This window comes from Cryptotermes secundus, unplaced genomic scaffold (assembly GCF_002891405.2).
Source record: "Cryptotermes secundus unplaced genomic scaffold, Csec_1.0 scaffold1475, whole genome shotgun sequence".
In the NCBI taxonomy this organism is placed as follows: Eukaryota; Metazoa; Arthropoda; class Insecta; order Blattodea; family Kalotermitidae; genus Cryptotermes; species Cryptotermes secundus.
This window is the reverse complement of record NW_019731600.1, coordinates 823,602-849,831: the sequence shown is the minus strand read 5'-3', so window position 1 is coordinate 849,831 and position 26,230 is coordinate 823,602. Positions and strand designations below refer to the sequence as shown.

Genomic DNA, 26,230 nt, shown 5'->3' with positions numbered 1-26,230 from the left:
TGGGCACACAAAATAATATTGTTACCTCCAGCCTCTCTTTGGCATTTGTGGGGAGAATGTCCATGGTGAGGCATAGTGTCCAAGTCCACCATGCTATATTAATTTCACTGGAGTGCATGCATCTACTAACAGTAACATAAAGTGTTTCATTTTTCTGGACAAGAAACTAATCAGGAACTTTGAGTCAAGTAAGGCCTTTCTACACGAGATACCTATAAAAAGTTCTTAGAAAGCAAAGTATAGGATGGGAACCAATCATATGCATCAGTCCTTTACTCCTGTCCAGAAATTGATGCTGCCATCCAAACTACATACTTCTCCAACTGCAGCAACTCATCCAATTTACACTTCACTCTGACCCTTGCTACAGTCCAACCCAGACTGGAGTACCTGCTCAGACTGGTAGTATATCCAGTCGTGATGTACATACAGTAGTTTAGAGATGTAATAATCCATATCAGTCACCAGCACACACCAGGGATATCCAAGCAACGTATTCTGACCATTCTAGATCTCTCAATGTAAATCTCATTAGCAAAACAGAGTTTGCTTTCCCATTCTCTTTCTGGTATCCAACACAAGCAGTCAGGCCCAGCAACCATACATGACTGCAATAGGTCCACATCTGACATATCTGACTTACAGGCAGCTGCAGGCAGGTAAATGTAGGTGACTAAGTCTGCTAACTTGCTTGACTCTTTACAGCTTCCTGTGGGGATGTCTAAGGATCTGTTTGGAGCCAATGTACGGTTGACTAGGATGAGATCTGATGCAGTCCCTCTTCTTACAGTTGGTGAACTCTATTTTAATGTTAAGAAACTACAAGACAAGCTTCATACGGAGAACACTGATGCAGGTGAACGAAGGTTGGAAGGATACGAGAAGATTCGTACAGTAGGGAAAGGTACGAATGGATGAGGGAATGTCCCCACATAATGTAAAAAAAATATTTGTAGGCAGGGAAAAATTTCTGATGATGTTCTGTACAATGCTTTATAAACTTATTTATTATAATAATAGACTACCATTTTTATAGCTGTGGTCACAATTTATTCTGGTACACACTCTGTTCACAAAGAATTAACTTGAAATCAGGCCATGTGATGTATTGAAGATGAAGCCCGAACTGATATTATTTTGGCTATTAGACCAGTTTTAGTCTTGAGAAGCCTCAATGGAGTGATGGTTGTAAGGGAAAGTATTTAGAGGATAACCGGCTCCAATTTAATTATGTCCAAAATAAATCATTGTTAAAATGTCCTGAGACTGAATCGACAAAAATTCTGAAAATGTATTTATTTATTGTAGAGGTAGATTAGATTAGATAAAGTTAGATTAAAGGAAGTGATAGCCAGGATAGCGCAGTCAGTATAGTGACTGGCTATGGGCTGAATGGCTGAAGGGTCAGAGTTTGAGACCTGATGGGCAAGATTGTTCTTCTCTCCACATCATCCAGACCAGTTCTGGGGTTCACTAAGCCTGCTATACAATGAATACCAGGTCCTCTTTTCCTGGGGGTAAAGTGACTTGGTCGTGAAGCTGCATATGATTGTATACAAGGTGTGGCAATAAAGAAACCGGATTCATGCTCTAACCCTTTATTAAAAAAAATCAGACAGTCGAAATGTTATTCCCTTCAATGTAGTCCCCTCCCCGATCCCTACACCGCTCCATGCGAATTTTCCACTGTTGGAAGCAGTGCTGCAGGTCATCTTGTGTTATGCTCTTCAAGAGTTGCGTCGCTTTTGCTTTCACTGCATCCACGGACTCGAACCTGGTCCCTTTCAGCGCAGACTTGACTTCTGGGAAGAGAAAAAAGTCGCACGGTGCTAGGTCCGGAGAATACGGTGGATGTTCCATCACTGGAATGTTGTTTTTTGCCAAATACCTCTTCACAGATAGCGCGTTGTGTGCTGGCGCGTTGTCGTGATGAAGAACCCATGAGGCATTCTTCCACATGTCTGGTCTCCTTCGTCGCACACGTTCACGGAGGTACGTCAAAACATTTTTATAATAAACCTGATTGACAGTCTGACCTTCAGGCACCCAATCAATGTAGATTACCCCCCGGATNTGTTCTGCATTAGCACTCAGCATTATTCCGACGGAGCTCAGAAACACGATCCGCTTCTAACAATGGTCGCGGCCAGACTAACCGATGCACGTGAATGAAACTTTGTGTGACGGTAGAGGGAAGTCCAAGGGTCAATGCCCTACCCTCCTCTTCGTCAATGACGTGGCCGGAAATGAGTCATAAAAGTAATCCGGTTTCTTTATTGCCACACCTTGTACATCCACTTCTCCATATGTCTTCATGGTGTAGTTCTTAATTAGTTAAGAACAGGGACAACTTTACCTTTTTTAACCTTTTAAAATAAAATAAGTGAGCATTTAATAGTTCTTTCACCATTACTGTCTTAATACCTGTTGTGCATCCCCTGTAGCAGTTGTGCGCTTTAAATGAAACAACAGTATTCTATTCAATGGGGCGTTATGATAGTCACTTTGTTTCATAAAATAGTATTCCAGGTGACAGAATCTTATTCTGGTGGGACTTCCCATTTGCCCCATACGTGCAAAGGCGTCTCTGCTTTGTTGTGGCATCTTACACATGTGGGTCTATTTTTCAGTCCTAAGTGACTGGAGTGTTTTGTAGTTAGTAATTTTAATATTAATAGTTCTGTCATTTATCTCAACTCATTCCTGTCATACACTTAATATTGTGTTGTCAAATGTAGGATGGTACGTGTGACAAAAATGACAGGTTCTAGTTTGGATGATTCGATTTATTAGCATCTTGGTTACAACATCTCTTAATTACACTTAAATTACAGGCAGTACAGTACTATCGCTGATTTACACACTTTACATTTCACTGTTACATGCACACTAGGATTCTTCATCTTCACTAGTTTTCTCCTGGTGATGGATCTCAGCACAGAAACTAGCCCTTCAAAACACTATGAAGTCCTCTTGTCATTTCTTGTTCAATCCCTCTGGAACCCAAATGCACTTTATCACTGTCACTTAAAAACTGAACTCTGTTCTGTCTGTAACCGTCATTGTATAGCCTTCACACCGACCACACAGAAAACACAGCTTCTATTGTTGTAGAGGAGTGTTTACTGCAACGTTGCATAGTAACGATCACAGAGTGGACTGCACAGAAAATACAGTACTTCTGTTGTTGCATGCATGTATGTTGCGAACGTTACTTAGCAATGGCTGATGTTTACTGGTTCATTGCTTAGCAACAGGTCTATATGCTACAGTATTTAAGCATACTGTTTCATTAATATACTCTTCATTCATGCACTATACATCCACCCACAATGCAACTCATTTTTTATTTCCATCTCCCTCTTCTCACTACACTACAACTGATGATGGCCGTATACAGCCAAAACAGTAGTGAGGAGAAGCAGAGAGAAATAATGAGTTGCATTGTGGACAGTAGTATAGTGCATGAATGAAGAGCCTGCCATACCCTAATAGCTCTCTAATTCTTTTAATAGAGAAAATCCTTCACCTGTTTTTGTTCACATATATATTGCCAGTGTTGTAGTATATTCTGTTCATTCAGTCCCTAATGGCCTACATAGCAGCTGTTTCCAAGATGCCACAAGCTGGTTCAGGTTGTGTAAGTGGTTGTTCAGGACCTTTCTTTGCCAGTTAATCAGTGATTTCATTCCCTTCAATTGCAGTGTATTCTGGCATTCACATCATCTGTGCTGTCTTATGCACAGCCCGTTTCTTTAAGGACTGGTGGCAGTTCCAGATTAACTTTGAGTTAATTTGATAATTGTCGAGTACCTTGGTCGCAGCTGGACCATCTGATAGACTGTAGATGGGCTTACCCTCCATCCAATGAGTTCTACTGACTCTGTATAGATTAAGAAACTTAAAAAGTGGCCAAGGTCCACAAGGGTTATAGAGCCATAGATGGATGTATGGACGGGTGGGTTTTTCTTCAGAATAAAATGCAAGGTAATGGTGTATATATTATGGTTGTCCCAGCATCAGGAATGTGTTGTTACAGTGTTTCTCCATAGTCTTCATGTAAAGTATTGGGTAATGCTGAGTTGATAATTGTCTTGTATATCCCTTGTTGCTATTTGTGCCAGAGATGTGGTAGCAGAGATTTCAGTAACTTGAAATTCAAATTACTGACATCTCTGCTAACACATCTCCACTAGATATGTGACTGTTAGCTTCTAAAGAAGGGCTCTGATACATGAAATCAGTTAGTTTAGCTAACTTCTTTTATTCAGAAAGGGCATAACTGTTCCAGGGAATAAATTTCATTTGATACTAATCTTGTTTCATTAATCCCTCCTATGGTCTGGGTTCTCAATACAGAGACAAGTAGTGATTCTTAATGTTTCTGTTCCAACAGGAGCATTTGGTACTGCTGTTCTGTATCATAAAGTTGCTGATGACACATTAGTTGTTATCAAAGAGGTAAACATGATTGACCTCACAGCATCTGAGCGACAGATGGCGCTTAATGAAGTTCAAGTTTTATCAAGTTTGGACCACCCAAACATCATCAGGTAAGACTTTCAACCTAGTGAAGTGATTTCTCCATTATGTCCTGCACTGTCTGCTTTTGGCGTCTTATCTCAACCTGCCCTCAACTATTTCCAATTCACAGCATTCACTATTTCATTTCTGCTTCTCTCTATGCTGGACATATGTCGTTGCTATCCTGCACTCAGCTGGATTCAGACTAAGACTGTCCTAACAAGCTTTGCAACTATGATTTTATACATATTACAGCTCTGAGAATGTTTGCTCCCTACAGAAGTGAAGTGGTTGTCTATACTTCTGAAATTAACTGGAAGAAGCGGGAGTTCAAGTTTTTCGAGAGATGTTTGCAGGCCAGGCAACCCCTTCACTGCTTGTTTGGCTTCCATGATAATATCATCAAATATGCCATTACTCTCTGTGTTATGATTGTTACCTATTCATCATTCATGTTCATCTTCTCAGTTGATTTGACCTCTGCAGATAAAAAAATATAACTGAATGGGTCATATAGTCAGTGAGCTGCTGTAAATTGCATTCTAACTTTGTACAGTAAACCCTTGTACAACATGAGGGGGAAGTCGTCCAGAAGCAGTGCATCTATGAATCTATGCTGCAAGAACTTAATGGTAATGACAGCTCAGCCAAATATTTTCATTCTTACATATGCTGAATAAAACAAACCAAATTGCGTGCACAGGTACTTATGTCAAAGCTAAATNTGGACAAATCCACATTGGAGTAGGGTTTGCTGTAATGGGTGACTCTAAATCAACCTTTAACCAAATCAGTAGTGAAATCTTATTGCATGCAAGTATAATATTACATTTCACAAATAATTTTTATATAACAGTGGTATGTCAATAGCAGCAGTTGTTTGACATCCATGGTTATCAGAAGATGATTGCATTTGGTGAACTTGAAAGGTTTTGGTTGGAATCACTCATGGCCTGCACCCTGTAAGAAGTACTGTCTGACATTTGCGTACAAGGACTGGAGGAAATATGAATGCCTCAGCCAGGATAGTTTGTATCCCATTAAATATTTGATCTGGGTATTTCCCAAATTTAAGTTAGAAGTGGGATAGTGCAGTTGGTTTAGCAACTGGCTTCAGGCTGGACGACCAAGATATTGGAGTTTTGAGTCCTGGTAGGGGCAAGAAAATTCACTTCTCCTTGTCCAGACCAGCTCTGGGGCCCACCCAACCTCCTATTCAATGAGTACCGGGTGCTTTTTCCCTGGGGGGTAAAGCGGCCGAGGCGTGAAACTGACCTCTCACTTCCAACTAGTGCCGAGGTCAAGAGAATGTGGATCTATATATCGACGCCCCCATACACCTTCATGGCCTAGTGCTTAATTAGTGAAGCACAGGGACAACACAGCATTAATTTTGAGCCAGCATACTCATAGAATTCCAGGAAAGGATTTTGGTAATTATTCTCTTGAAAAACACATTTAATGCAGAGAATAGGTGGGGAAGTCATCAAATTTTAATTATCACCCAAAAGAAACAGAGAGACAGGTGCAAGAAATTGTATGGGAGTTAGTCCTTCTCTGCATATGCCCCCTGCAAGGCCACACATTTTCCCCAATGATGCATTAGCTGCTGGATACCTTGATCATAGAAGGTCTCATTTTGACTTTAGAAAGTCCTTCACTGCAGAAATGATGTCATCATTGTCTTGGAATTGCTTACCACGAAGTGGCTTCTTTAGCTGTGGAAAGAGGAACAAGTTGCTCGGTGCCCGGTCTGGTGAATATGGTGGAAGGTGGGGAATTTCATATCCCAAACTGCTAGCAAGTGTCATCGTAGCATGAGCTGGTGTGTTGTTGTGAAGAAGTCGCACACTTTTTCCCAGCATTCCACATCACTATTTCTTGATTTCCTCCTGTAATTTTCTCAGAAGTTTCCAGTAGTACTCACCAGTGATGGGATGCCCTTTTGCCCCTAGTCCGTCATGATGACACCCTGCCAATCCCAGAACACACACAACATCACCTTTCCTCATGAGGGCTGGGATTTGGCCTTCTTTGGTGGCAGCGAGTCTACATGTTTCCACTACTTGCGCATTTCCTTTGTTTGAGGGCCATAATGATAGTCCCAACATTCAGCCATTATGATCAGGTGATCAAAAAATTCCACCTTTTCTTCTTGACACAACTGCAAAAGTTTCTTTGTCACATCCAACTGTTGCTGTTTTTGAACTGGTGTCAATAATTGTGGCACCCAACGCACAGCGACTTTTGTCGCGTGTAACTCATCATGGATGATGCTGAAAACTGATCCATGGCTAATGCAGACCTCATGAACAATAGCTTCGATAGTTATATGCCTATTGGATGGGATCAAAACTTTCCACCTGTGCCACAATTCCTGGTTCCTCAGTGAAAGATGGTCTTCCATTTCAGGGTTCATCTTTGAGGTTTATCTGTCCACAATGAAAGTGCCTCTTCTACCTGACCACTGTGTCATATGATGGTACACCTTCCTTATACACAGAGGTCATCTGGTTGTGGATCTCCCTGGCAGACTTCCCTTGCAAATGCAGGAACTGTCCCACAGCACGAGCCTCCACTTTCTCAACCAATGTCGCCATTTTATTCTGCCCCTTCCTGTGGCTCCCTCTGTCCACTTGTCATGGGAAAATTTGACTGTTCGGCAAGCTCAGGAAATGGGCTATTTCCTATATAGAACAATATTTTGGAATTATGTTTTCTCATGGTGTAATTAAAACATTATGGCTTCCCATCATACATAGTTTATTTTGAAGTAAATTACTTACAGCTCAAGGTTACCAGAGTGCAGAGCTGATAGTTCATAAATTCATTATCTGCACTTGATGTCAAAGTAGGGAATGGAAGGAGATGTTTGTCCATGCCTTCTACATGCCTTGGCAATATGGTGTCATGTTGCAAGGGTAATTTGGCTTTAGATATTATGATAGAAACAATATGTGCAATGTTACAGTTACTTTGGTAGCTTTGAACGTGATGGAGTACTCATGATAGAGATGGAGTATGCAGATGGTGGCACAATGGCACAGATGTTGTCACAAAGGGCAAGAAGACTTGATGAACGTGAGATACTCGTGTTGTTTCGACAGATTGTGGCTGCCATACAGTACATGCATGATCATAATATTTTACATAGGTATGTATAGTGTCAGGTGACACAGGGCAGAATACATAAAATAGTTTTAGTAGCAGGTCTGTATTTGTGCATCATGGAGCAAATTTTATAACAGTCACATCCTGTCATTCTTGCATTAAACTTTACTATCTTAGAAGTCAGAGTAATTTCTGTATTGTCCATTTCAACTGGAGGAAATATAATGAATTTGATTATTTTCTCATAATTTATAGTGTTATTTTGGAACTGTGTTTCATAAGGAGAGCACTCTTTCACACCATAAGAATTGAAAAAATTATGAGAGAGCTACAAATTTCACAAGTAACAGACTTTATAGAATATCACAGAAGCAAATGGAATGGACACATTGACTGGTTGTGCTCTTATGGGATTCCAAAAGAAGGTCTTGAAAAGAAAAGTTTTGGAAGCCCTCTGAATGTTGGAAGAATTCTTTTGTAATATCCATAATAGGACTCAGTAGGCTACAGATGGATGATGATGATGATGATCATCATCATCATCATCATCACCATCATCACCATCTTGGAATAGCAGAATGAAATGTATTTATCCAAACCACAATCTATCTAAGTTTAACTTATAAGATATTTTAGGTTTCCATGGTGATCAAAATTTAGATTGTGGTCTTCTGGGTTATGATACTCCATAGTCTCATAGATAGGTACCAGCATCTTGGAGGAACCTGCTGCCTCAGATATTAAGATAGAAGACAAGTACTTACTGAAGATGTGCCTGCAGTTTCCTCTACTATCCTTAGTGTCAGTTCCACAGTCTTAATGTGCAACACTAACATTCTATAACATTTATTAAAAGCTATTCACTTTAAAGATTTGTACTACATGTTTTGACCAATGTGGTCATCATCAGTTGTTAAAATTTATGGCTGAGGAAACTGCTGTCTTCTTTGTCGTTGCTTAGTTTGTTAATACGTAGGTCGTACCGAAAGTCATGAGCAACTTTTTTTTGCATGCAACCTGGGAACAGCAGATGAAAGAGAGTATGATCTGTTGTGTTAACCTTGAGTGTCTTGTGATGTCAATAGCTTGCATCATGTGACCAGTATCACTCCTAACAAAATGGCCGAATTTCTTGTGAAAGAGGAAATCCCTGCTGCAGAAATTCACCAGAGACTTCAGCGTGCTTGTGGAAGTGTGTGCATGGGTACGAGCAGTGTTCAAAGATGGGTGAAACATTTTAAAGATGGGAACACCAGCATCGAAGATGAGCCTCGGAGCGATCATCCTCGAACAGACTCAACTGAATGCAATAAGGAAAGAGTGGATGAGATCATTCAAGATGACAGGCATGTGACTATGGACACAATAGCCCAAAAACTTGGAATAGGGCACAGTGCAGTACAGGAGATGATTGAAAGCTTAGGCTATGGGAAAGTTTGTGCTCATTGGGTCCTGCAGTTATTGACCGAAGACCACAAAGGTCAGCGAAAAGCCATCACCTCAGAACTGCTGCAGAGATATCGACACAAAGGCAATGATTTTTTGCTCTGTATTGTGACAGGTGATGAAAGCTGGTTTCACCATTTCGAGCCTGAAACAAAACGGCAGAGTATGGAATGGCACCATTTGCATTCTCCATAAAAAAAGAAGGCAAAGACAGTGCCATCAGCTGCAAAAGTGATGTGCACAATCTTCTGGGATGCAGAGGGGTTTATTTTGGCCGAATTCCTGGAACCTGGGCAAACCATCAATGCTGCTTGTTATGTCCAGACACTGCACAAGCTCCGTCCTGCATTGCGTGATGAACGTCCAGAATGAAACATCATCCTGCATGACAACGCTCGCCCCCACACTGCTTGCCTCACATTGGAAGCAATTGCAAAGATGGGGTGGGAAGTTCTTCCACACCCCTCCTATAGCCCTGATCTGGCACCCTCTGACTACCATCTTTTTGGATTTGTCATGGATCAGCTACGTGGACAACGTTTTGAGACAAGGGAGGCAATTCAGAAAGCAGTGCGTCAGAGCCTTCAGATGGTTGGAGTGGAATTTTACAGAAAGGGAGTTTTCAAACTCCCAGAACACTGGGAGAAATGTGTACAAAGAAGTGGTGATTATGTGGAAAAATAAAGACAGGTTTGTAGATTGAGGTGGTGTATTTGGTTTGTTAATAATAAAGCATGTTGCTTTACAAAAAATTGTTGCTCATGACTTTCAGAACGACCCTTGTATATAGTCTTCTCAATGTGCATGTGTGTTTGAGGTGGTGGGTTGTGTTCCTTCCTGTTGTGTTATGTTGCATGTGTTTTTTGAGAAGCATTTCAGATACCAAATGAAATGTGAACAGGATGCTACAGTATAATATTATTCCTCTAGTATCCATCTATGAGACCACAAAATGTCATGTATCAGAAGACTGCAGTCTAAGAGAACTATTAAAATTTCCTTCGAAAGTTACAAGTGAGCACACAGGCCATTGTACAGACAGACCATAAATGTATCAGGTGACATCATTCAGGTTTTTGTCCACACATTTAGTGTTCTCTGTATTAATATAAGCTTGACTTGAGGGCACAGAGAAAGGCTGAAGAAAAACCTGAAAAGTATCAATTTGTAACATCTTCCAAATAGTGGTTCAGGCATGCATTGTGCCCATTGAAGGGTGCTTGGGGTTAAACATGGAACATGTATCAAAGTAAGCATTGTTGTGTACTGTAATGTTTGTTCTTTCTAATTGAAAGTACACACATCCACAAACGCACTTGTGCATTCTCACACAAACACTTACAAGACAAATGCATATGCCCATTCATGGCCTCACCCTAGCATGCGCTTATGTGCTCTCTGTTTCTCCCTCCATCTCACACAAACACACACACACAAATTCCCCCTCCCNTCATATTTTATACCTGTGGTTTTCTTTTTCATAAGGGACCTGAAGACAGCAAATGTATTTCTAAACAAAGACAACAGCATAAAAGTTGGGGATTTTGGAATTTCCAAGATGATGACAACTCGTGCCCAAGCCCAAACAGTGCTAGGTACGCCATACTACATCAGTCCAGAGATGGTAAGAGACGAAGCAGCTATCTAGAAATTACAGTGGAACCTGAATGTTACAAGAATTTATAAAATTCGTAAGATTGCTTGAAATGGATACTTGTAAAATCACAGAATGGTTGAATATGTAAAGACAGTGTCACATAATTTTGAACAAGGCCCCGCATTCCTAGTCAAATCCTGTGCATAGCTTGTGGTGGGAGGAGTTTCTTAACACTCGTTCTTCCCTCGAACCCACCACTTGTCTGAAATTTTTCTTCTGCGCATTCAAGATTACTCTTGGCCTTGTTCGAAGTTATGTGATACTTGCCATAACTGCTAATCTGTCCGCTAACTTCCAGTTACATATAATACAATTAGGTGTAAGTAAGAATGTTGTTACTACAGTATTCCATCTTCACTGAAGTGATTATCTTGGGGTTATGAAAGCAACAAAGAACAGTTTAGCATTCTAATCGCTAGCATTAATTGAACTGATGAGTTAAACATTTTCTTAAACGTACATAACCTCATGATTTGTTTATTCCGTCTTGCAGTGCATACACTTATCTATCTTCTTCTTTCACTTTCACTACATGTTTCGGCATAAGAATGCCATCTTCAGGTGCTACTCAATTCACGTCAAACTAGTACATTGTATGCCTTGTCTTCACTTTAAAATAACTAAAATATATGTCCATCATATATATTGACAAATGTCAATCGTAAAAATATTAAAACTGTCCAGGGTTCCCGATCGCTACNCACCACTACAACATCTATGGGTTCACTGACTTATAAGTACTTTATTCTTCCTCATCTATTCTACATGTCATTGTAATGTATATGGAATTGGCTGGAAGAATATAAAATACATGTTTCTACAATTTTCATATAATGAATACACTAAATATAGTATTTCCATGCATTTTTCAGTGTGAGGGCAAGCAGTATGACCAGAAATCAGACATATGGGCCCTGGGTTGCATTTTATATGAAATGGCATGTCTACAGAAAACCTTCGAAGGCTCTAACTTACCAGCACTTGTGAACAAGATAATGAAGGTATGGACCCTTTGTGTTCGTAGATTGTGTACCCTTAATTCAAATTATTGTAACAGCAGTGGATGTTTCACATTCATGAGCAATTCCTAGCTGAGGTATAAAAACTGTGCTACACTAAGGTAAATTTAATCTGTGGAGTGGATTGAAGTGTCTCAAGATAGGGCTTTTGTGATGACAGTAATGGATCCATGAGTTCTATGAAGGTAGATAATTTATTGATCAAATAATTGTCAGATGCTCAAGAAAGACCTTTGTCATGAAATTAGATATTCAGTTATTTAATTATTTGTTCATAGTGAGTGTGTTAGTGCACGGTCACCTATCCTACTGGGGTTACTTCATACCAATGCCATATGTTTTCAGGGCCATTTTCAGCCAGTACCTGGTGGCTACTCTCCAGGCTTCCGGCAGCTGATCCATGATCTGCTGCAGAAGGATCCAGTATTCAGACCAACAGCAGCAGAGATACTTGACTGCCGGTTACCCAAGCTGCTGGACTCACTGAGGGAAGAAGGAGGACACTGGTTCCTGGACCATGATGGTTCCTTGCCCAATTTAAAGGCCTCCTGCAATAGGTAGCTGCATATTACATATCTCACATATGAAAAGCTTGTAGTTTCTCAGGGCTCATTAAGAAGTTATCTGCTCTCTATACAGGGTGTTTCACGACTTTAGGGCATAACTGCAGGAGGTGATTTCCTAGGTCTTTGTGATCAAAAAAGTTCATATAAACATGTATCAGATTTTGGATGGCTACGGAGTTATGACCGTTTTTTTCATTCTCGTACACACCCTTGTGTGAACCGCATCTGTCAGCTGGCGGGTCGCTATTTTTAGCCAGCTATAGACAGAGCATTCTCATTATCTCGACACTTGATATGTACCTAAGGTAGGAAGGGTTGGTATGTCTGGCTCGGTTCACAACCGAGCAGCAGCCTGTGTTGCGGCTGGCAATGGCATTTTCGAAAATCAGCTTTAAGCACCAATAGATTCAAATTAAAGGTAATTTCACGAAGTTAACTTTACATTCATACTTTAAATGCATCATGTGTTATGCTGGTTTATTATTTTGTTCCATTTATTGTCAGTAATCGTTACCTTCTATTCTGAGTTTAAAACGGTCATAGGATGAATTTTAATATTATCCTCCCACCTATGCTTTTGCTCTCTAGCTTGCATATTGGCTATGCTGACTGATATTTTTTGTTCCAATCCTTCCAGGAAAATTTCAGGATAATGCCTTAAAACAGAACATGACTACTCCTCAGTTCATTTATACTTGTTAGTTTCATGCTATAACCTGTACACTTGAGAAAGTACCATTAAATTATCTATCTACTATATAATTGTGCTGCTCAGACATGTGTATTTTACTACAGTTGACCCACCACCATTTTGTTTTGTACATTCTTGATGTATTTTACTATAGTGAAACCTGTATAATTCTGTTCTTTTTCATTCTTTTTTAACAGGAATTCCAAAGTAAAAAGGTAATTATTTTTTCATATAATTTTTAATATCAGAAGATTGAAATTTTTGGATATGTGCAAGAGAATCAAGATTCAAATTAGATATGAAGGAAAACTGCACATACCAGATCAAATGTCCTCAGGTAAACTACTGAGATTGTAGAAAGTACTGGATATTTCGTTCAACTGATAAACTTCTCTAGTATGGAATTCATATTAAATTTTACTTATTTATCTAATGTCTCATGCTGAAAAGTCATATGATGTCCTTGCAGCCTGATAGACTGTTGATACTTTTCATAGTTAGGGATAAAAATGAGATAAATACTTAAAATAAAACAGAAATGTATATACAGGGTGTCCCAGGAGGAATGTGCCAAACTTCGGGAGGGTGTTCCTTATGTTAAAGTATGCCGATATAACCCAAAACACCTATGTCCAAAGTTGAACGGTTACGGAGATAATGGCCCGAGAAGTGTCAAACTTTGACCGGGGTTACACACTTGTTGATTACAAAATACATATTAAAACTGGCAGGAATATGTGGATTCTGTAATGTTAATAATGTACGTAACATCAAACCAACTTGTGAGTGACGGAAAGCCATAAAATTGAAGTACAAAATACTCGCTCGCCATGTCATAATTGTCCTTAGGTTTCCAAGCAGTATACATAACACATGACTGGCGAGCGATGACGTAACGTGCTGACTGCGCGTTCTGGTATGAGCCAACTACATAAGCACGGCTAGGGAGTATCATCGCACTCAAGGACAAACATAGATAAGGGCTCTCAGCTGAGAGGTACAGCGAGGTACAGTGCTTGGACCTGCCAGAAGACCACACTTTTCTTGGGCCATTATCTCCGTAACCGTTCAACTTTGGACATAGGTGTTTTGGGTTATATCGGCATACTTTAACATAAGGAACACCCTCCCGAAGTTTGGCACATTCCTCCTGGGACACCCTGTATATTAAATAAATTAAAATTATTTATTTATTGAACAAGTGAATAGCAATGTTGAACACTAGAATCAAACTGTATAAATGTGGGGAGACTGAGAAGTGACTAATATGGAACCTGACTTGTACGTATATCAAGACACCCCAAAATTACTCGGTGAGTGCAGTTTGTTGACATTTACTGAATATCCACATTTTTTCTGGTAATTTAAATGTTCCCAAGGGCATGTGTTCCTTTTAAAGAATGTGTACGCACTTTATTTTTTTTATTGCTAGTGGGGTGGGACTAAGTCCCTTGTACTGCGGCCACTTCTGGCCTATTGTACCAGCCCCAGATGATAGCTTAGAACAGAACTCAAAGAATACTAAGATGAAATGATCTCAGATTCAGATCCTGGCACACAAGAATCTTTGAAGCTGGTAACTCCTATGCTGAAGGTTACTGTCTTTTGGGACATTATGCCATGTAGTCTGGTAAATGTTTACTGACATATCAGAGGAATGTCTACCAGTCTACACAGCATCACATCTCAGGAGGCAATCTTTCATAGTCACCACTGTGAGAACCTCAAATCTCATGTAGGTCATATCCTGTTATGTTTCAGCAACCAAAAGAAAAATTTGAGCAGTTGATTATGATGAAATTCAGTCTCTTTTTGCTGCAGTTCCATTTGTTGTTTTATCTTTGTTAGATCTGTATTGTATGATCTGAAGTCATATGAATCAGCTGTTGCACTGACACCCATCCAGTTGCCACCACGCAGTAAAGTGATGGAGATTGCTGTCAGCAACACACACATCATCGCTGTAACCACAGGTTTCCTAGTCACTATTTACATGAACATTTAGATTGGACTTGAAAGTCTCTAAGTTTGTGCATTTGTAAATTTTGTTGAGCATGCCTCAGAGTCACATGGTAGATGACTGTTCTATTTGTGTGCATTAAAAGGACATTTGCACATCTTTTAACATACAAGTCCCATGAAAAGTCATCATGTAAAGAGGGACTTAAATTTCGCTCATTACATGCACCATACTATTTGCACATTCAACCACTGCTGACTTTTCTTCTGAGCACTTCATCACACAGCAGCTGTTAATTCACTGTGTAAGCCTTCATATGGACGTTTTTCAAGTTACTTCCTATTTGCTTATGTACTTATAAAAAGACTTACTCACATAATTCGAAAATTTGTGTGTTCTGACATCCCTAATATTTATAAGTCCATGTTTGCTGCCTTAGGATTCCACCTCAAATTTTTTGAATGTGAAATATGCATAGTTTATCAAGCTTGATACCTGGAAATTCTGATGTGTAATGGTTTTACCCAATCAGATCACTGAACTGTGAGATAGTATTGTGTGGCATATAGTGTGCATGGGAGGAATATGAAATAGATACAAAATTCTGGTCAGAAAACCTGAAGGGAAGACACAATTTGGGATATGTAGGTATAGATGGGAGGATAATATTAAGATGGAAATATGGCATGAGGATATGTTCTGAATTCATATGGTTCAGAATAGGGTCCAGGGGGAGTCTGTTGTGAGTACAATAATAAACCTTTGGATTTCATAAAAGACAGGGAATTTGTTAGCTAATGGAGTGTTTCTTGACTTCTCAAAAAGAACTCTGCTCTGTGAAGTCAGTGAGATAATGTTGAAATTCTGTTTACAGAGATGTTGGTGTACAGTTGGGGTGAGGGGAAGAAAGGTCAGTTGGGACATGGTGATACAGAACCATGGCGACAGCACCCTGAAATTGTGGAGTCCCTAAAGGGGAAGAGCATCAACAGGTAATAAGACACTGAAACTTCCCTCATTGTTATTGTTGTAACTGCCTCAGTGAAAGAAGATGACAAGGGAGGCCAAGGTCACACTTCTGCAAGCCCGTTACATCAGTCTGCCATGTGACATGATGCTGTGAAAATGAATTGTTTTTACATGAGTGCTTTTTTGACTTCATGTTTCCTTTTGTCTGTGATGGATGGCAAAAATCAATCAATATGTCTGCATCAAATTTTGTGTGAAGTTCGGTAAATCTGCTACCAAACCCTTGAAATGCTTCGTGAGGCTTTTGAAGAACATTTTTTAAGCCAGAGAGCGGTTTTTGAAAGGCATTCATATTTCAAGGCCAGTTGAGTCTCAGTTGAAGATGATGAACGTTCAGGGCAACCAAGAACCAGTAAAACAATAGAAAATGTTGAAAAAAATTCGAGAAGTCATCCATGAAGACTGTCGCTGAACAATCTATGAGCTCGTAGACACCAGTTATCAGTGATCAGTTACGGAGTTTTCCAGGAGATCTGAGCAGAAGATTTGAACTAGCACTGCACTGTGTGCAAAATCTGTTCCCCAACTCTTGAGGAATGATCAAAAGCAGCACGTGTGCCTTGAGCTATGAGAGAAGGCTAACAAGTAGCCAACTTTTATCTCTAGGATCATAGTGGGTGACAAAAGTTGGATTTACAGTTACAGTCCAGAAACAATGCAACAGTCATCACAGTGGAAGAGCCCACAATCAACAAGAGCAAAAAATGTGTGGCAAGTCCAGAGTTCAAAAAAAGAGCATGCTCAGTGTTTTTTTTTATGTGAAGGGAATTTTTCACTGTGAATTTGTTCCTCCTAACACCATGGTCAACCCTTACTTTTACTGTGACGTTTTGAGACACTTGAGAGGAAAGTGTGACAAAAGAGACCGGAACTTTAGTCCAACTACAACTGGCTCCTTCATCACAACAATGCACCTACCCGCACACCTCGGAAAACCACAGAGTTTGTGACTAACAACCTAACAACAACATGGATAATTGCCAAACTTAGCCCCCTGTGATTTCACTTTGTTTCCCAAATTAAAAATGAAACTGAAGGGACAACATTTTGAAACAGTGTCTGACATCCAAAGGGAACCACAAGCAGTACTCAACAGTATTAAGGAAAATGATTTCCACAGTGCTTTTGAAGCATGGAAAAGAGTGATGGGATCGCTTTATATGTTCCCAAGGAGACTATTTTGAAGGTGATAGCAACCAAAATTGAGTAAGTTAAGCCAGCACTTGCTTTTGACCTAATTCGAGAACTTCCTGATACCACCTTCAGATGTCAGAGGTCTCAGGCTGGAGACTGGTTGGATTAATTTAGGATTTGTTGCATGCCTTCTGCATCCTTCACATTTGGACAAGGAAAAAACTGAATGTAAGGAACACCAGGCCCACACTGAGATGGGGGTTTGTGTAAGCTGCAGGTACTCTCTATCACCCATGATCTTCATATGATTTGTGATAAAAAGAATTCCAGCAGAATATTTTCCTTTATATTGTCCTGTGAATGAGTGTGATTATAAATGGGTTTTGGATTGATGACTAGATTTATTGCACACTTTGATACAATGTGTGACTACACTTTACAGTTCACTATTACACACACACTAAAGTTCACAGTCACGTCTTTACTGCCGTTGCATGTTAATGGATTCATCGGCAAACATTTCACTTCCCCTGGGTTCCTGAACTGTCCTGCCTCAGCTCCCAGCTAACAGCAACAGCTCACAATGACTGAACCACATAGTTCTCTAACTGCAACAGCTAATTGATCCTGCTTATAACATCTCAGCACGGACTGCATAGAAAACATCCCTTCAATTTTTTCTATATTCTCTTGTTTACGGAGCCGTTGCCTAGCAACGGCTGGTGTGTAGTTGCTTATTTTCTGGCCGTTGCCTAGTAATTGATCTACATGCCATGGTGCTCCCTCCTTAAGGCTATTCATCCCAAATAGCCTACAGGCTTACCACCATTTCTCCATTTCTGAGGGCTGTGCTTGCAATATCTGTGATCAGCTTCGCCTTCTTACCCAGTGGCTCGGTTCTCATGGTCATTACTCTCAAACTGCTCCTGCTGCTACTTCCTTAGGCTGCTTGTTCTGAGTGGTTCCCTTAAGGTGCCAGCAGGTCTAGGTGTACCACCACCATCTTTCCTGAGGGTTGTGCTTTGGACGTCTCTTCTTTTGTGTCAGAGGGGACTGACCCCTCCACATTTTCCAGTCACTTCCTGTAGCCCAGTTGAAGATCAGAGTACTCGCTTTTTGATCTGCAGCTCTGTGGTCTTCCTGAAGATACTGCCAGATGTCCTGTTCTTCCTCAGATGTAGCTACCATCTTTTGCCTCAATCCTTTATTCTGCTGTTGCATTCTGGGCCATTCCATCATCTCTTCCTGACTGTCAGTCCTTTATGACTGTGGCCTTTACACCATGCAGGAGCGGCAGCCAACTTCTTGCAGGACCCACCATCACCCTGGGTCCATTTTTTGGCTGTCAGTGGCACCCTACAGCCAGATGCCAGTCTCAAGACCTGTCCTTCAGTGATCTGATAGTTTCAACTGTTGCCTCTTCTTTAGGGACTTCCTGATGCTCCATTACAGACTTCTTTTCCTCTGGATTTGCCTCCACCTCTTCTGAATAGGCCTCTGTTGTTTCTCAGTGGGCCTTCAACCCTTTTTGGCAGGTCCTTATTTCTGCCATCGTCTCCTCATGGCTGGCTTTCATCTGGGCCAGCAGTCATTCCATTATCTGTTCCATTTTCTTTGCTGTGAAAATATAATGGCCTAATGTCATCTTCAGTCCAGTTGAGCAATCAGTCCTATTCCATTATCCCACTTCTGACACCAGTTGTCAATTGTATGGAGCAGAAATTGATGGGGCTTTGGACTGGTGATTTGATTTATTGCACACTTTAATACAGCGCATAAATACACTTTACATTTCACTATTACACACACACTAGTATCCATGGTCACACCTTCACTGCTGTTGCTTGGTAACAGTTTCCAGCGGTTGATGTTCATCATCCTCTGGGTTCCCGAACTGTCCCACCTCAGCTACCAGCTTCTAACTGCAACAGCTTGCAATGACTGAACCCCATCAGTTCTCTAACTAACTGTAACAACTAACTGGTCCTGTATGTAACATCACAGAAAACATCTCTTCCATTATCACTGTATTTTCTTATTGCCATGGAAACATGCTAGTTTGCAGAACCGTTACCTAGCAACAGCTGTTGTAGAGCTACTTCTTTCGTGGCTGTTGCCTAGTAGTGTGTCCATGTGCCTCAGTATGCATGCATTGGGAGCTGTTTCATACTGTTCTCTTTAAAACAGTTCTTTTGCAATATGGTTGGTATAGTTTGCTTGCGGACTCAAGCCACAGGGTTTGTGCACCAGTCAGCAGACAAACACAAATTTGTTGACAGTTTCATGTTCAGATTTTGCGTAAAGAAACTGTGATGTGATTGAAATGCAGTTCCCACTTTATTATCCAGGTCACATGATGAGCCAGACACCTGTTTTTACGAACATTTTTCCCCAGTGCATGTCACCTTTTCAGGTATTTTGCTTATGGATGAATACCGTAAATTTCTTTAATTGTATTGTTTTTAACCCAGTGTCATTTATTATCAAATTTCTATGTATCTAGAGACTGTTTTGTGCCTCGTCCAGTCTGTTCTGTTCTCATGCAATTGAAGACTGTCAGGGTAACTAGATACCTTAGCCATATCCCACAGAGGAATAGTAGCATGTGTGTGTTATGTTTGCTTAATTCTGGTCTTACCATCTGTCATAAGTATATATTTGTAATTTCTATTTGGTGACAGAGTTGGTGCTGGAGATGGCTACAGTGTATTTGTCAGTGACTCAGGAATGATGATGACATGTGGTGATGGCACATTTGGCTGCCTTGGTCATGGTGACTGGAACAACTCCATTCGACCTCATCTCATTGGTGAGTGCCCATTCTTAGAACATAGATTGTGCCCCACTGTCTATTATTATTGGAGAAAAATGAGGAATTTCGAATTCACGTTACAAATTATTTTCAACATTCAGCAGTCAACTAATGATAAAGAGACTAATTTGTAAGGCACCTGACAACAACACTCTTTATTTCACTTTTTTAAACAGGAGTAGGAAGATATACTCTATTTTGAAGTATACATGCTTGGTAAATGTGTTCTTCATGATTTTGCAGCCCTTATTGGTCTCGATAGTCGCTTATTGCAGATAGAAATTGTCACATAGCTAATGATACTGCACAGAAGTTGACATTAGTTGATTTTGTATTTCATTAAATATTCACCATATCAAAGAATGTTTATGGCTGCTGGTGGGCAGCAACAAAATTTGTCAGAAAAGTTTACTTTTTATTATATTGGCCACCAGTAATCCTAACTATATGCCAGCTGTTTTAAGACCTGAGGCCATTACCAACAGATGGATTGCTGGATTATAAATGATTACAGTTTATTGAAATGTCATGGCAATTTATTATAAGTGCTGCTGACTTAATACATATTACAGACAGGTTCATATACTCGTATTATGCAATAATTTCTTTAAACAAATTTGTTGATTTGTTAATTTTATTGCTCGGGATATAGGTCAGTAATGGGCTATTGTGAACACAGTAGTGAACCATCCAGTTCCATAGAAGACAGGGAATATCTAGATTAACTTGCCAACTGTTAGCTTTTCAGAATGGGCTCTCCTTCATGGAATGAGGTGCACACAACACTTTAGCAGCCCACAGATAGAGAAACACTGCTTTACATAAAATCCAAGCTATCTTTGTCAAATTTCTAAAATGGCATTAACTGTTCCAGTATGTTGAGGTTTTAGGAACAAGCATTTAAGCCTAATCTTACATGGTTTGTGATGGTGATATTAATGATAAAAAAAGTGGGAGCACTATGAAGTACTGTTATTATAGGCTCTATAAGATTTATGTGAAACATTTTTCAGTATGGTGTGTACTTAATAAAATAGAAGAAAAAAAAATATGTTTCTCTGCATTGTAATATCATTATGGTTAATTAGCTTTTACAACAGTGGAATTTATGGCACCATATAAGTAGTATTTCTTATGTTGATATACTGTAAATTCATAAACTCCTGTATACTCCATACTCATATTTACAATAGAATCTTCACATCTTTTTACCACAAAACTGTGTGTGAAAGTTATGGTTCATAAAATATGCAAATACTATCTTTCAGACCTTAATTTATTGGGTATTTGCACCTACAGTCTCAACCACACAATTTTTTATGGCCATTTGAACAAAAATTATCCCTGATAAAATTTTGTCCTACACATAATTTTATTGGAAAAGATGTTTAAAGTTGAATTCAGTGTGGTAAAGTGGTATGGATATTTGTCCCTGTGTGCTCCATCATGTGATTTTTTTATTAATGTTGAGACAGAGGACTCCTATATAAAATTTTGACTTATGCATATTTTTTGTTGAAAATGTAATTAAAGTTCCACATACTTTATTGTCAATATGCATATAACTCTGATCATATTTGTCATGAAAACTGTGCATAAGTTGAAATTTTATCAGCAGTAAAAATATGGTGTTTACTTTTGTTCTAGGTTTTTGTTTAATAGTAGGGTACATAAATTATGCAGAGGGACAGATTTTGCGAGTAAATGTGGTACACCTGTTGCTCTTGCTAGTGTCTGCACTGTTTACAGAGAAGCTGCTGAGTGTGGATGTGGTGGTGATTGGCTGTGGTCCACATCATGTTGCAGTGCTGAGTCAAGATGGGGAAATGTACACATGGGGCAGAGGTGATGGAGGGCGCCTTGGGCTGGGCCATGAGGAAGACTGGTACTTAGCATAGACTGCGAGAATAAATCACATCAGCATAGTGTTTGATTGTAGGTTATTTACTCACACAGTATAGTGCATTGGCTGATTGATTTAAAGTCACCTCATCTGTATTGGTTATTTCTGCTCTAGTGTAATGTTTCTGGGGACCTGGGTGCAGCTTAGGAGTTTGTGAACATGAGAATGAACCTTCGGGTTCCATAAAATGCTGGGAAATTCTTGAGTAGCTGCAGATTTAGCTTTTCAAGAAAGGGTCAGCTCCATAAGTAAGTAAGTAAGTAAGTAAAGTGTATGATGTAATTACTGCAAGTGATGACAAAATCATATGGGTATCATTATTCAAAAACTGGTAAGTATGAAAAATATAAGCTATAAGATCAATAAAATTTACAGTGAAATTTGGGTTTCCTGAGCTGAAACAAAAAGGATGTCCCCCACCACCACCACCACAAGGCTTGGGGCTGACGTACTGTTGAGCACACCCACTGTACAAGTATAATATCCATCTTCTCTATTTTATCAGCATTTAAGCAAATTTAACCAAGACTTGAAACCTGAACTTCAACTTAATTTTAATATTTTGGTAATGACATTTCCAATATACTAAACATGTTCATAGTGTTCACCATATGGAAGTGAGGTTGGCATTAAGCTTTATCATCTGGGAATAGGGGATTTTAAATGTTAGTTTTCCTGAAGTCCCTCCAAGACGTATGAGTAGTTTGCTTGACTAATAATAATGGTTTCTGGATTTGATGAATGGATTTATTGGCCTTCTTTACAATTACAATCAGTTATAACAGCTCACAGTCAGTGACTGTCTAAGACTCACTCCATTCCTTACTGAACTATGAGTGTCTTCTCTTCTTCTATGATGAATGACGACCAAAGTATCACTGCTCACTCTTTGAACTCCCCCTTTTTTTTTGTATTGCTTTTGGGGTGGGACTAGTACCTTGTACTGCGGCCACTCTGGCCTATTGTACCAGCCCCAGATGACAAGTGAGGGTGATTGTGGAGCAATTGGTGGAATGAAGATTGGCAGGGGAAACCGAAGTACTCAGAGAAAACCTGCCCCATCGTCACTTTGTCCACCACAAATACTTCTTGACCAGACCCTGGATCGAACCCGGGCCACCGCGGTAGGAAGCCAGCGACTAACCTCTTGAGCTATGGCGCGGCCTTTGAACTCCCTTACAGATGAATCATTGAATTCACAAATGAACTCCCTTTTATAACTTGGGGAGAACTGAAAAGAGATCACACACACTCAAATAGTTAGTTGTCGTTCTCTCATCACGGGAATGTTTTTTGTTAATATTCGTTATCATGGAAAGATGTCAATCTGTGGCAATGCTTTGACCTTTACCAGCATATCTGTTGCAGCAGGAACACAATTACTGAACTGTTGCTTAGCAATGGACGTCGGCTGCGGCTCCACTATTCTAGCTTTCAGGCGGTGCTTAATGAACCATTGCCTACCAATGGTCATATTCATCACAGTATTGTGTCTTTATCATTTTCTCTACAATACACCATGTGGGAAAAATGTGGGTAGGGTGGGATGACGTATGGAAGGACATGTGGCTGTTATATATGTGTGTATACTGTTTTACTGCAACAAATGGAAGTGTCTCAACATGTTACAGCTGTTCTCCTGTAAAGGTGACACTACCCGGTGACTGTGTGGTGCGCACTTTGCGTTGTGGAGGGGATGGCACTGCTGTCATTACATCAGATGGAACACTGTTGACTTGTGGTCGAAACTCATTCAATAAACTAGGGCTTGCAGATTGTAATCGAGGATTTTTCTCCTTTAACTTCAAAGTGAGTTCTATAATTTATCTGTAAGTCACTAAATGAGTCAGGATATCTGAATTGGCAAAATGACTAACTACCAAGCTATAAGACTTGTGTCTGAATTCTGGAAGATTGTTTTTATGACTTACACAGCATTCTCTATGGTGGATACAGGAGGTAAAGTGGTTGAAGCATTAATCTAGTACTTAGGTTAGTCCCACTCCTCTTAAATTTTCATATTATAGTGCTTAAGCACAGGGACGTCTCATATTAACTCAAGATATTTCAGCTTCTTTAGAGGAAGTTTATTAGACAGAGGTGGATATTGTGGAATCTTGACTGTCTTTGCTTAATAGAATCAAATGCCCCACATCACATTGCTGGTATTATTTCATATCTGATGATAATAATTCGTCTTATCATTGCTTGTCATTTATCACAGTTTATTGACAGTACTGGTGAAGTCCTGTTATGTCCTAAAGTAATGCTATTATTATTTTTTAGTACAGAGTGAAGTGTAGTATTATAAGGTGGTTCTAAAAATAGATTTTTATTTTATAGGTTTGGAGAGAAAAAGAAAAGAATTTTGTTGTATGCAGGCTGTTTGTGTGTTTGTTTGCCAAGACCACTAATTTTAAACAAGTAGACAGTTTTTCATGCAGTTTGGTAAGATTTGGAAGGGCAGCCTGAAGATTTTGTTATGAACCCTAGTTTCAATGGTACTATGTGGTTGGCTTAGCATACTTTTCAGGTATAAGCAGCACTAATGCCATTCAATTAATAACTTCCAAATTATTCATTTCATAAGTATGTGGAAGTCTGTTGAAGGCAGTGGTGTACCATGACATCATAGTGTGGAGGGAGGGAATTTGATAAAGGTGTAAAATAGCACTGATAGTTTAGTTATACAGCAGTTCTAGAAGTTTCTTGTGAAATCCAAATATCCATCCATGTGAGCCGTTCTAAGGTTTAGCTCGCTCACGTATGATGTCATCATGTTTCCCTTGACGGATTCCATCCCCACTATGCAGTATCCTGACGTCAGTCACGTGGTCCCATGTACCCTCTTGTGAAGAGGAGACTTGTACAGTGCAGTCGTGTAGACCAAGTTGACTTGGAAGGTCGGTTACTAGCCAGCAGGTTTGTTGTGGAAAAATATTGGTTTCAGCTGGGTCTGTTCTGAATTCCCTTTTGGTGTTACCTGGCTGGCCGGTAAGGACTGCCCGCGGTTGCAAGCCGTTGCTTGAACGCTTGCGACGCGCGTTATTAGATTTGGTTTGGTATTCTTCAGAATTAGACTTGTGTTTGTATAGCCTGAGGGTTTAACGTCCTAAAATGTCTAGTGTCGACACAAGTGGTGCTGACAGGAAATTGTTTTGTTCTGAATGAGCTTGTATTAGTTTTCTTGGTCAAATGTGTCGTTTGTTATTTATGTATTGTTATATATTTTTTTTATTAAAATTGTACTTGTTCTTATCTAAGCCAACGAACTGAGTGTAGCTTCCTCCTCCTAGCTTGGATACCCCATGTCCATCTAGGGGAGCGTGGGAACCAACAATAGGGCCAGTAACGATTGCGCTGTGCCCTTCCTCTTCGTAATAATAATAATAACATAATAATAATCAGAAGGAGAAGAAGACGAACGGCACGTGCACATGTTATTACAAAATCATGTCATTGAATCCTATGCTGAGCCAGTTCAATCAATTTCACGCCCTCACAGTCTGTTGCTCTGAAATATGGTGTGGTGGGATGTTATGAAAGTAATGAAAATCTTTGTACAAGCCTTTCTTATATACATTACAACCTCATTATAATGAGAATTGATCACATTTGTAAATATGCTCATTCTAATGGGTACTTATAATATAAAAAATTGATTGATATATATGTAAGTAAAGTAAAAAAGTAAAGATATCCCTGTAACAGGCTGTGGAGGCCCATAGGGTTGTGAGATGTTGAGGTTCCCACATTTTCTAGACAATCGGCTCGTAAATGGTGGCAAGGTTGTCAGCCTTATGCACCAAGAATATTCTTTGAATATTCTTGGTACTCATTTCTGTTATAGGCTGAGTCGACCCCAGGGCCATAGTGCAGCTGGAAGGATTAGGTCAATTGAAAAAATATTCCAGTGACCTCATCGGGACTTGAACCCACAACCTTCCGGCTTGTAGCATAGAGCCTTAACCAACTATGCTACTGCGTGCCCCCAATTGATATATATATATGTATAGTCTTTAAGTATGTCTCCTAACTTCTAATACCATATGTTTTAGTATGGCACTGCAGTTTAAAATATAATTTCAGTATGACAATATCCATCATGATTATCACTGAGATAAGGAAATAATGAAGAATAACCTAATATTTTTGACATCTCATTAACCAAGGAGTTATAGATTTTCTCATACTTACATAACCCGTTGTTCCCATAACTGCCTGCTTAGTAAGATCTGTCCATTACATACAGTAATCCCATCGACTGTTTGCTGCATACCAATGATACACAAAGAAGTTAAAATTGGACTGCTCACATACCTATGTATGTATGCTGTGTTATGGCCTGGTTATAACACAGCAGAGTCACCTGACACTA

At 39.7% G+C, this 26,230-nt stretch overlaps 1 protein-coding gene across 2 annotated transcripts in view; it reads left to right on the top strand.

Moving 5' to 3' along the window:
- The window catches only part of LOC111867281 (serine/threonine-protein kinase Nek8), a 52,050-nt gene that overhangs the window by 7,082 nt on the left and 18,738 nt on the right, over window positions 1-26,230 (top strand). For both annotated transcript variants that reach the window (XM_023856990.2, XM_033752618.1), the window contains exons 5-16: window positions 706-904; window positions 4,397-4,553; window positions 7,496-7,678; window positions 10,567-10,705; window positions 11,611-11,739; window positions 12,103-12,314; window positions 13,212-13,229; window positions 14,863-14,987; window positions 15,849-15,966; window positions 19,819-19,946; window positions 21,699-21,834; window positions 23,484-23,661. In XM_023856990.2, coding sequence (XP_023712758.1) covers window positions 706-904; window positions 4,397-4,553; window positions 7,496-7,678; window positions 10,567-10,705; window positions 11,611-11,739; window positions 12,103-12,314; window positions 13,212-13,229; window positions 14,863-14,987; window positions 15,849-15,966; window positions 19,819-19,946; window positions 21,699-21,834; window positions 23,484-23,661 — 1,722 coding nt within the window. The remainder of the gene's footprint in view (window positions 1-705; window positions 905-4,396; window positions 4,554-7,495; window positions 7,679-10,566; window positions 10,706-11,610; window positions 11,740-12,102; window positions 12,315-13,211; window positions 13,230-14,862; window positions 14,988-15,848; window positions 15,967-19,818; window positions 19,947-21,698; window positions 21,835-23,483; window positions 23,662-26,230) is intronic.